Source organism: Lemur catta, chromosome 1, assembly GCF_020740605.2.
Source record: "Lemur catta isolate mLemCat1 chromosome 1, mLemCat1.pri, whole genome shotgun sequence".
Taxonomy (NCBI): Eukaryota; Metazoa; Chordata; class Mammalia; order Primates; family Lemuridae; genus Lemur; species Lemur catta.
The window spans coordinates 75,049,184-75,061,317 of NC_059128.1; the positions used below are offsets into that span (position 1 = coordinate 75,049,184).

The following is a 12,134-nucleotide window of genomic DNA, read 5'->3' on the forward strand; positions in this document are numbered from 1 at the left end:
GAGAAGACTGACTCAGAAAGGCTGAGACAGCCCTAGGCCTTGCGAGTCAGACAGAGAAGGAAGGTGGGAGAGGGCGCTCGCTCAGCGCTGCCTGTCCGTCCCGGGCCCTCTCGCTCTTGCTTACAAAGGCTTTACAACCAGGCAGCCAGTTCTCCAGCTCCTTCCTGAGGGGGTTTAAGGCAGACTAAGAAACAGCTGCTGACGGTGGCATGAGTATTGGAGCCGCCACCCGCTCCTGGGAGGGCTTTAAGAGCAAGCCTGGGTCTTACCTGTCAGCGATGGGGTGAATGTGGTCCAGCCCGAACAGGGTTAGGGGGTTTGGGGGATGGCCTGGACCTACAACCTTTCTGGGTCACTGCCAGCTGAGGTACCCAGGAAAAGTTCTGGGCTTTGTACACTCCAGCCCCCAACTGGGACAAAGGACAGTGGGCTGGGATCCCCCATGGAGTATGGCTTGATGTGTCTGTGCAAGGAACATGAGTATCTGTGAACTGAGGGGCCTCAAAAGCTGTGTCCCTGGGGAGACATCCCCCAGAAAACTAAGGTGGGAGTAGGGCAGGCACTAGGGGGTGAGAATCGGAGCTTGGTCCCTCTGCCTCTGGAGTCCTGCTGGGCAGGCTTCAGGGATTTGGGCTGGGCACTGGCACGCATCTTTCTGGGCTCCTGCCAGCACCCCACAGCAGGGCACAGGCCTGTCCACCCTGCACACTTTACTGAGTACCTACCTACTCAGACACCCCACCTACCTGGGGTGTCCCCCACACCTATGGAAGCAGGTGGTGGTTGTCTTGGGCTTGGAGATACCACAGTTCCAAATCCAGGGGAGAAATTTCCTTCTAGGCACCTTGGATGTACCTTTCTAGATACATGCTCTCAAACTAGGCCTCTAAAAGGCAGGGCTGAGACTTCCTCTGAGCTGCTCTAGCCCGGGACTTCTCAACCTCTGTGCTATTGACATTTGGAGCAGACAGTCCTTTGCTGTGGGGGCTCTCCTGTGCATGGCAGTAGCACCCCTGGCCTCTACCTACCAAACGCTAGTAGTACCCCTAGTCAGGACAACCAGAAATGCCTCCAGACATTGCCAAATATCCCCTGAGCACCCCCATTGAACCACTGCTTTGAACAAATCCCAGCACAGATGGGGAGCATCAGGCTTCCTCCTCCTCCTCCTCCTCCTCCTCCTTCTTCTCCAGCTCCCCCAGGCCCAAAACTAAGCCAGCAGCCCTCTGCACTGGGCACATCCCAGGGGTTGACTCCGGACACTTGCAGCAGCTTCCATAGCAGCAGCCCATGCACTGGCACCCCGGGAAGTCAGGCCACCAAGGCCGTGGTTGCAGGAGGGTCTGAGTACAGGCCCCAGGGCTCCTGTACCCAGCCCCATGCAGCATGGCCTGGGGTCACTCACTTTGGCCGAAGAGTGCAGGAAGACCAGGAGTAGGGGCAGGCAGGCCAAAGAGGCCGGACAGTTTGTTAGGAGCTTGGGGGCTTAGAAGTGTTCCACCTAGAGCCAGAAGGGCACACTTGGTTAAGCACCTACTGTCTGCCACATACTCCATTAATGCTGAGGATACACAGCACCAGTAGGACCACAGCACTGGGGGCAGCTGTCATAGGCGTCTCATGGGTTCTAGTACCTATGGGATAATAAAATAACCCACAGGGTCATGAGAATTAAATGACATAGTGCATTTAAGGCACTTGTCAGACTGGTAAGCCCCCAATAAATGGCTTTATTTTTAAAAAATATTATGACATGGCCTCTCCCTTTAGGACACTTACGATGCAGCCCCCGAGCCCACAGCTGGAGAGCCACGGCCCAAAGGAGGGAAACGTGGCATCACTAACTGTATGCACGACTCTTCTAGTGGCTTCCTTCCCAAGAGGTCTCAGTCACACTAGTAACTCCAGAATTAACCAGAGCCTGTGACAATTAATTCCATCATTGCACCCCCATTTCCCTTTCTTGGCGTGGCTTAACAAGTTTCATCTGGTCCTCGCTGTGGCTGCATTGAGTAAAACTCCCTCCTTGTGGAGCCAGGCAGCAAGGCCAATGGAAGGCCACCCGGCCAGGGTGAAGACCAAGCCGGCTCTCCCCCCACGTCACAGACCACGCTGGTGCTGGACTCCTGGCCAGACCACCCTTCCGCCAGCCCCCAGATACAGGCTCTGTCCCTGAGCTCGGCCAGCATGGACAGCAGCATCACCACAGGGACCGTGACCATGGAGAGGGGGAGGGAACCCCCACCTCAGCCCCTATGCGTGGCTCACACCCCCTGCCCCCACCATGCCCGCACATGCACAGAGCAGAGACAGCCCATGCAGAAGTCCCGGAGGCCAGGAGAAGGAAGTCATTTTACAGACTTCCTTAGGAACTTCAGGGTGGAGAGAGGTCAAGGTTGCTATTAGAGCAACCTCAGGAGGAGCTCTAGGTGGTCCCCAAACTCTGCCCCAGCCCACATGGATGCAGGTTTTCTGAGTAAAGTTCAACCTCACAGGCCAGCAGGCAGCCTCCTCAGGGCCCTGAGCCTTTCTATAGGGCTTTGGGGGCTGCTTGGGTGATTGATGCAGTGAGCCTGGCCTCCCTTCCCTCCAATCCCTACCTAGTGACCTCTTGTGGAACCTCTGCTCCCAGGACATGTATCGCAGATTCAGTAGTGGCCATGCTGCCCCCACCCCCAGCCCAGCCCTCCCAGAGGCTCCCGGAGGCCATGGAGTCACAGAGCCCACTCATCCAGAGCTTCTCAAAGTGTGTTCCGGGACCTCCTACCTGAACGTCCAGGAACCTTGATAAAATGCAGCCTCGTCTCTAGGGACCCACTGAATCGGTCTCTGAGACCCAAAAGTCTACAGTTTATCTAGCTCTCCAGGTCACTGTCCACTCTCACCCTGCATTTGTAGAGGGGACTGGGGCTCAGAGAGGGTGACATGCCTAAGGCTCATCGCAGGGCAGAACAGACCAGGGCAGACCCCAGGTCCTGACGCCCCAGGCCAGAGGTCCTGCTGCTCCACTACACAGAGGGGAGATGGTGGGTGACTCAGGTGCTAGCCAAGACATGGGGGGACCTATTTACTGTCCGAGTTCTCCCAGCAGGGACGGAGTGAGTCCACGCAGTCCTAGGAGGTTTTCTGGCTCCTTTCTTGTGCGGGTCAAGCCTGAGGCAGGCACAGCCTCCAGAGGCTGCACGCATGGGTGGGCAGGTGGGGGTGGGGGCAGCAGGAGTCTGCGACAGCCACGCACGTGCACATGCTCCACCCTCAGCAGGCCAAGGCCAGGGCTAGGAAGTGGGCGCCCTGAAGCCAGGTGTGGGCTGGAGTGGAGGGAAGGTGCTAAAGAGGTTGAAAAGACTCTGACTGAACCTGGTAGGGCCCTAGGCCTGGCTTTGGGGTCCTCCATCAAGCAGCCCAGTCAAAGCTGGCTGCCTGAGATTTCCTGTAAGTCAGCTCAGCTCTGGGATCAGGACCAGGACCCCCCAGGCACCTAGACAACCGACTATGTGATGAGTTTGGAGAAGTTCCAAGAAGGCCTCCCTACAGCCCCTGAAGTGTCCCTGTCCAGGTGCCTTTAGAAACAAATAATCCCCAGGAGGGGTCATGTTGCATGTCAACAACTCCTTGGAAAGAACTGAAGGATCTGCTCCTTTCCTGCCCTTTCCTGCCGGGCAGGCAGGAGGGGGGCAGGCAGGAGGGGGGGAGGCAGGAGGGCTTGAGCCTGCAAAGGCAGGAAGACTCGCAGGCTCCCAGGGCTGGGCCTGAGCAGGGCTGCTGGAGGCCCAGGCTGCCCTTGGCTCCTCCTTCCCTCCCTCCCCACAGAAGCCACGAAGATAGGCTTCCTGCCTTCTCTCCCTTGCTGCGGGGGTCCTTAGCCAGGACTTACATGCCTGGGAGGAAGTGGAAGGACACTTCCCATCCCTGGTCTCAAGGCCTGGGTGTGGCTGGGCCTACGCCCCTGCTTCTAGATCTCTCTGGGACCAGATCCCAGCCCAAGGGGGAACACCTGAGAACTCCCAAGACGGTAACATAGCTCTGTGGTCCTCTCCATAACCTCCCAGCAGAGACACGCAGACTCCCTGTCAGCCCCCAGCTGTGGCTTTCCTGCCCTGGTCCTGGGAGCTGAGCCACAGCTGCTCACAGCCCCCACCCCACTGCCCGGGCCTCTTCCCCACGTGCGCCCTCGGGTGGGAGCCTTGGGAGTGAAGAACGCCTCTGACCCAGATTCTCCGAGCAGCCCCTCAGCACAGAGGGAAGACTCTGCCCCACAGTGGCCTCCCTGGGGCCCAGCTGTCAATCACCCAGGAAGAAATACCCAGCGCAAGACCTCCACAGGGCCTCGGCGTCTTTGTCTTCCCAGGCCAGCAGAGTGCTGGAAAGAGCTGCTGTTTGGCCTGCTCACCTTGGAGCCACGGGGGCTTCCCAAGCAGCGCTGTGGTTGGGCTTCAGCTGTTTGAAAGTGTTTGCTCACAGCACCTCCCCAATTTGGTCTGATGCCCTGCCTGACCCTGCCAGCGTCCAGAGGTCACAGCAGCAACCTCCTGCCTCGGGGATGCTTATTCCAAACGCTCCCACAGCCATGCCCCTTCCTGTTTCTTTCTCTGTCCCTGCAGCCCAACTCCTCTTTCCGACCGCCACAGAAAGACTCCCCTCCAAGCCTGGTGGCCAAGGCCCAGTCTTTGCCCTCGGATCAGCCAGTGGGGACCTTCAGCCCTCTGACCACCTCGGATACCAGCAGCCCCCAGAAGTCCCTTCGTACAGGCCTGGCTGCCGGCCCGCTTCCAGGCCGGTCTTCCCCCGCAGGCTCCCCCCGCACCTGGCACGCCCAGATCAGCACCAGCAACCTATACCTGCCCCAGGACCCCATGGTGACCAAGGGTGCCCTGGCTGGTGAGGACACGGGTGTCGTGACACACGAGCAGTTCAAGGCTGCACTCAGGATGGTGGTGGACCAGGGTGACCCCCGGCTGATGCTGGACAGCTACGTGAAGATTGGCGAGGGCTCCACAGGCATCGTCTGCCTGGCCCGAGAGAAGCACTCGGGCCGCCAGGTGGCCGTCAAGATGATGGACCTCAGGAAGCAGCAGCGCAGGGAGCTGCTTTTTAACGAGGTGGGAGGACAGGGTGGGACATGGGCCGGGGCGTTTGGGATGGGCAGTGAGCACACAACTAGGCTGGGCATCTGCGAGCAGGAGCAGCGGATGGCCAAGCCCCTCGGGCACCGTGCCCAGCACTCAGGCCCCCTGCCTTCCCCCAGGTGGTGATCATGCGGGACTACCAGCACGTCAACGTGGTAGAGATGTACAAGAGCTACCTGGTGGGCGAGGAGCTGTGGGTGCTGATGGAGTTCCTGCAGGGCGGGGCCCTCACAGACATCATCTCCCAAGTCAGGTGGGCAGCTGGGAGGGCTGGGCCCCGAGTGTGGCCTGCCCTCACCATCACCCTGGCAGGGGAGTGGGGTAGCACTTGGGGTGCCTGTCAGATCATCCTGGGCCCCCCTGCCTGTTTGGGGGAATTGAGAACCAGGGGTCTTGGGAATGGGGAAGTGAAGGGTGGTCTCCAGCCTAGACTCAGGCCCCAGCTTTCACCGGTACTATGGCCTGACTGGGCTGCCAAACGCATTGCCTGGGAGCCGTGGGGCCGGGTATCAGGGGCTGCTACTCCATCCAGCCCAGCCACCCTGCAGCCCTGCCAAAGCCAACATTCTCTTCCGTTGGGATGCCCTGCCTTCCCTGTCCAGGCTGAACGAGGAGCAGATTGCCACTGTGTGCGAGGCTGTGCTGCAGGCCCTGGCGTACCTGCATGCCCAGGGTGTCATCCACCGGGACATCAAGAGTGACTCCATCCTGCTGACCCTCGATGGCAGGGTAGGCAGCTCCCCGTCCCTGGCACAGCCACGCCCCCGCTTCCCTGCTCCCAGCACCCCTCCTCCTCCTACTCCACCACTCACTCCCCTTTCGCCCCAGGTAAAGCTCTCGGACTTTGGATTCTGTGCTCAGATCAGCAAAGATGTCCCTAAGAGGAAGTCCCTCGTGGGGACTCCCTACTGGATGGCTCCTGAAGTGATCTCCAGGTCTTTGTATGCCACTGAGGTAACTGTTCCCTCCATCCCCCAGGCCTCCCAAAAGAGGCTTGGGAACACGCAGCTCTTCCACCTGTGGTCCTCTCCGGAGCCCTCACCAGACAGCCCTGTTCTCAGATTCCCACTTAATCAGCACTTTCCCTCTTTTTGCTGGGGCTGCTCCCACCTGTGACTTTGCCACCAGGGACGGATCCTTTAAGTGCTGCCCCAGTTCAAGGGCACAGTGGGGTGTGGCCAGCCTTCCCACATATGACAGCCTTTCTCAGAGAGAGGCTGACAGCTGTGTCCCTATAGGCAGTGGTCATTTATGGCCACAGGGCAGGTGACGAGGGAGGAAGGAGACAGGCTTACTAAGGAGAGCTGGAACCAGCTGCTCCCCTACCTCTCCAGCTCCCCTACCCTCCGGCTGCTACCAAGGGGCCAGACTGTGGCATTGTGGTCAGGGACGTTCTCCTCCTGCAGGTGGACATCTGGTCTCTGGGCATCATGGTGATTGAGATGGTGGATGGGGAGCCCCCTTACTTCAGCGACTCCCCAGTGCAAGCCATGAAGAGGCTCCGGGACAACCCCCCACCCAAGCTGAAAAACTCTCACAAGGTCAGTGGGTACACAAGAGGTGACCCCACAGACCCCAATTCCCCCAAGGCGACAGGACCAGAGCCTGGGCGCCCAGCCAGGCCCAGCCTCCCCTTTCCACAGAAGCTGGAGGGTCTGGGCTCCCAGGAAAGGCTCCTCTTTCTCCACACAAAACCTGAACCTGAGTGTGGGGCCACATCCACACACAAACGCCCATGTTCACTCCAACAAGTTCACAGCCACAGTAGAGTCACTTCTCGGCAGGCACTTGACAGGGGCCCAGAGACACCTATGGGCAGGGAAAGCAGGGACACCAGCAATGCCTGCTGCCGGGGAGGAATCCAGGGAGGTTTAATTGAGCACGAACTCCACCCCATTTGTCAGGAGAGCCACACCATGACCACAGCAATTGGTTTGTCCCCTGTTATTGACATCCTGACTTCAGCTGAGCCTCAGCTTTCCCCTTAAAACCAGTATGTATGTGTATATGTGCAGGCAGCTAACCCTTTTCTGCCAAATCCACACCAGACCTGCAGGCCTTACCTGTGGACACCCCCTGCTGGCAGGTCGGCACTGAGCTGCTAGGTGGCACTGCCATCTGGTGGCCAGAGCAAGAAATGTCCCAGAGGGTCGAAGCCCAGGCTCTAAATAGCAATTCTGTGGCGGCAACACAGCTGGGTGGAAGGACCAACAGGAAATATCTTCCAGGACAACTGGTCCTTGGAGCCTGCACTACTAACCCCAAGATTAGCAGACAGTGGAGATCTCCAATTGGCTAATTCCCCAGAGAATGTAGCCTCCTGCCCAAGACAGCCTTATTCAAAAATAATGGCTCAAAATGAACGAAGATAAGCCCTTGCCTTAGACTCTAAGGCTCAGAGCAACAAAGAAATCTTCCTTTTCCAGTCCCACCTTAGTTTTTTGTTGTGTTTTGGTTTGGTTTGGTTTTTGGTTTTTTGAGACAGAGTGTCACTCTGTCACCTGGGCTAGAGTACAGTGGCATCATCATAGCTCACTGCAACCTCAAACTTCTGGGCTCAAGCAACCCTCCTGCCTCAGCCTCCTAAGTAGCTGGGACTACAGGTGCATGCCACCATGCCCAGCTTATTTTTTCTATTTTTAGTAGAGACAGGGTCTTGCTCTTGCTCAGGCTGGTCTCAAACTCCTAACCTCAAGCAATCCTTCCAGAGTGCTAGGATTACAGGAGTGAACCCTGCACCCAGCCCCACCTTGTTGTTTTTTTTTTTTACTTTTCAAAACACTTCCTTATCTCTGACCTCTTTTTAAATCTCCACTAAAGCCCTATGTGGCAGACAGGGAAAGCATACTTTATCATTAGGCTATTTGCAGATGAGAAAACTGAGGCCTAGAGAAAATTGCAACTTGCCCCAGGTCAGGGATAGACCCAGGCTGGACATCTTGATGTCAGTTTCATGCCCTGTGCACAGACCTGCAGAGCCTGAATGCTGAGAGCCTTGAGAATTGGGGGCTAGGGGGCACCAGGAAGTACGAAACCAGAGAATTCAAGATGTTCAAACAATGGCAGGGCCAGGCAGTGACTGCACATCGTGGCTTCCTCTTGCTGCCCTGTCTCCACAGGTCTCCCCAGTGCTGCGAGACTTCCTGGAACGGATGCTGGTGCGGGACCCCCAAAACAGAGCCACAGCTCAGGAGCTCCTGGACCACCCCTTCCTGCTGCAGACGGGACTGCCTGAGTGCCTGGTGCCCCTGATCCAGCTCTACCGCAAGCAGACCTCCACCTGCTGAGCCCATCCTGAGTGCACCTGCCACCTGTGCCCATAGGCAGGGGACACTGGGCAGCCAGCCTGCCGGCAGGGCCTCCCTGCCTCATTCTCTCAGTATTCTCTCCAAAGATTGAATGTGAAGCCCCACTCCCACCCTCCTGCCCCTCAGCCCACTGGGCCAGGCCGGACCTGCCCCCTTGGTCCCTCTCCCTCCCCAGAGTCCCCAGTTGCCTTTGGGATGATGGAGACCCCTTCTACAGGATGACCCTTTGTTATTTGCACAGGGATATTTCTAAGAAATGCAGAGACTGGTACTCCTGGCCACTGTGGCCAACACAGCAGAAAAGGCTGCTGTGGGTTCTTAAAGGTAGTTGTACACTGGCATCCCAGGCCATCATAGAGGGTGGACTGCCTGTCTTCACACGAATACTTGCTGTTCTCAGCTCCAGCTTCAAACCTTGGGGTCTCAAGAGGCCCACAGGGAAGGTTTTTATTACCTGGGTCCCTCTTTCCCCCTTGCGTCTGACCTCCTGAAGGCACAGTCCCACTGCACTGCTTCCTGACCACCCGCACTGCCTCTCCCCACACGGCCTGCTCAGAGGCCATGGCAGGGGTCGGGGCATCTGCCAAGTGAAAGAGAAAGAATGGGGTTGCTGGTAAAAGTGGTCTCACTTTACAGGATGGAGAGAACATCGTGTGTGTGTGTGTGAGACAGACAGAGAGAGAGAGAGAGAAACAGTGTAAGGGGGGGAAGGAGAGAGAGTGTGTGTGTGTGTGTGTGTGTGTGTGTGTGAGGGGAGGAAGGCCACCCTGACAGCCCAGGTCCCTTCAGGTCACCCAAAGCCAGCTTCAAGAAGGCTGCCCCGCCGTCTCTAAGTTCCAGCCTAAAGGGACCTGCTCTTTTGGCCTGGCTTCCCACCTCTCAAGTCTCCTGTCTCTACCTGACCAGTGAAGAGGTCCGTGTTGAGTCTAATATCCTGGGGGTGCAGGTTTCTGAGTTTCTCCTGCACTGTGGAGTGTGAGGAGACACAGGAATGGTAAGGAAATAAACTGTTTTACCTTTCAACTTCGTCTATAACCAGGTCATCAGGGACCCGTTCTCCTCCTCAGAACCCTATCTGGGGGAGAAGGTGAACCACCTCCTGGGGTTCCATCATGTCAAGGGAATGGGCACCCCATCTGTGCCCACCATCTGCCCCTGGCGGCCTCCACAGACACCTGAATCCTTGGTCTCCTTCCTCCCCCCTTCAGGGCTGCTGTGAGACAGGGAACTCCAGGGAAGAACTTCAGGTGTCTGGATCCTATCTAGATAATATTTTTTAGATTTCCTCTGCTCCCTAGTGGCCTGCTTTGGGGCAAAGAAATTGCAAGGACTTTTTTTTAAGGGTCAGTGTTTTAAAAACAAAACCATCTTCCCTAGACATTTTTGTGAATTGTTTGCACTTGTGCCTGTTTTAAATTAAACTGAGTGTTCAGAACCTCTGGGCTTCCTGTCATCTCTGGGAGTCGAGCCAGGCCATCTTCGAGCTGCACACCTGTAGCCTGTAGTGGCCCTTCCTCCTCCCCCTCGTGAGCTCCAGGCCATCTTCAAGCTGCACACCTGTAGCCTGTAGTGGCCCTTCCTCCTCCCCCTCGTGAGCTCCAGGCCATCTTCAAGCTGCACACCTGTAGCCTGTAGTGGCCCTTCCTCCTCCCCCTCGTGAGCTCCAGGCCATCTGCAAGCTGCACACCTGTAACCTGTAGTGGCCCTTCCTCCTCCCCCTCGTGAGCTCCAGGCCATCTGCGAACTGCACACCTGTAGCCTGTAGTGGCCCTTCCTCCTCCCCCTCGTGAGCTCCAGGCCATCTGCAAACTGCACACCTGTAACCTGTAGTGGCTCTTCCTCCTCCCCCTCGTGAGCTCCAGGCCATCTGCGAACTGCACACCTGTAGCCTGTAGTGGCCCTTCCTCCTCCCCCTCGTGAGCTCCAGGCCATCTGCAAACTGCACACCTGTAACCTGTAGTGGCTCTTCCTCCTCCCCCTCGTGAGCTCCAGGCCATCTTCAAGCTGCACACCTGTAGCCTGTAGTGGCCCTTCCTCATCCCCCTCGTGAGCTCCAGGCCATCTGCAAACTGCACACCTGTAACCTGTAGTGGCCCTTCCTCCTCCCCCTCGTGAGCTCCAGGCCATCTGCAAGCTGCACACCTGTAACCTGTAGGGGCCCTTCCTCCTCCCCCTCGTGAGCTCCCCAGCTCTAGTCCGCAGAACACCCAATCACCATGGTGGTGTGTTGGCCCAAAAGGAGGGCAGAGAAGGAGGGAAACAGGAAGTGAAAGACCCTTGGGACTGAAAGAGATAAGAAATAGGACTCCTTCCCAGGGGGAAGTGCTGTGTTTTATGGGGGTGGCCTCAGGGGCTGATGACCACTTTCTGCAAAGGCTTCTCCCTTCCCCTTTTGCTTCTCACTCCCTGGACCTCAAGCTTCCCCAGGAAGGGGTCTGAAACTGCTTCTAGTGGGAAAACAGTCTCTGCTGCATTTCCCAGAACTGAGGGAAAGGTGTAGAGTTGAGAAGGAGCAGAATAGTGCCTAGAAACCAAGAAACCTGGGTTCTGGTCTTGGGGGTGGGGAGGAGGATGAAATTATCTTTCAGTTTCTAGCTCCAGCACTAATTCTAGTACTTCCTTCCTGAGATCTACCCCAACCCTGAGTTCACTGAAACCTCTTAGCTAGAAGCAAGGAGTCACACAGACCTCCCGCTCCTCCCAGCGCTGGCACCCAGGAAAGGTGCCCTGCTCCTATGGCCCCAGCTCTCTCAGCTCAGTTGGACGCAGCACCTGTGACTTACCTTCCATGTGGAGCCAGCCACACTAGGGTAGGTGGGGACAGAGGCTCACTAAAGCAGAAACCTCCACAGGAAGCAAGGGCATCCTTTCATCGCTCCAAAGGGAGCCAAGAGTCAGGAGTGGTTGGTAAGGCAAAGAGAGGTCAGTTCTCACAATGGAATAATACTGGATTTATTAACTATTCTTTTGAGTTCTAGTAGTCCTTCTACCACACAGTCTCACTCCGAAAGGGTGTGCGTACGTCCTTTAGCCTCACACACTGATCAGTACCGAGATCCAGTGGCCTGCGTGACTCTTCACAATGACGAAAGCAACAAGAATTAGGAAAGCAGAATACTCAGAAAAGTCTCTAAGGTGGGGAGAGAGCTAGAGGGGACTCCAGCCTCAACACCCCAGTGCTGACAGAGAGAGGAAGTTCAGCGGAGTGAAATGTGGTGAAACATGGAAGTTCTGCCCAGAGCTGGGCCTGGCAAGGAGTATGAAAGGACAGCAAGGCAGTCAGACACACAATTCAGTTCAGACAGGAGCAGTCTTCTGTGGGTTTTCAGAAACATCACTTTCCACCACCAAGCTCTGGGCAACTCCACAGAGAGAAGCCCTCATGGTCATTTACCCAGTAAAGAGAGCCCAAGGTGATGTTCAACCAGAAAGCCAACATGTCAAAGACGCTGGAAAGATTACAGCCTCTGATACAATGTGCAACCCAGACTTCATACTGTTTTTAAGCCAAAATACTTATATTCCTACACCATTAAAAACTTCATTGAAATTGAACACAGCCGAAAGGGGAGGAAGTGAGCAAGCAAAGATCAGAAAGAAGCAGTTTGCAGTGGGGATGTCCAGTGATCCCCGCAGACCCTCTCCCCACACTTTTCAGGCACTCTGGCATTGTGCACCCACTGCCCAGACAGGGGAACTG

General features: G+C 56.7%; 1 protein-coding gene across 2 annotated transcripts in view; it reads left to right on the top strand.

Moving 5' to 3' along the window:
• Positions 1–9,871, top strand: part of LOC123624155 (serine/threonine-protein kinase PAK 6) — a 35,605-nt gene extending 25,734 nt beyond the window's left edge. For both annotated transcript variants that reach the window (XM_045531820.1, XM_045531883.1), the window contains 6 exons: positions 4,602–5,099; positions 5,246–5,379; positions 5,729–5,855; positions 5,955–6,080; positions 6,533–6,667; positions 8,246–9,871. In XM_045531820.1, coding sequence (XP_045387776.1) covers positions 4,602–5,099; positions 5,246–5,379; positions 5,729–5,855; positions 5,955–6,080; positions 6,533–6,667; positions 8,246–8,413 — 1,188 coding nt within the window. In that variant the 3' untranslated portion in view covers positions 8,414–9,871. The remainder of the gene's footprint in view (positions 1–4,601; positions 5,100–5,245; positions 5,380–5,728; positions 5,856–5,954; positions 6,081–6,532; positions 6,668–8,245) is intronic.
• The last annotated feature ends 2,263 nt before the right edge of the window (positions 9,872–12,134 follow it).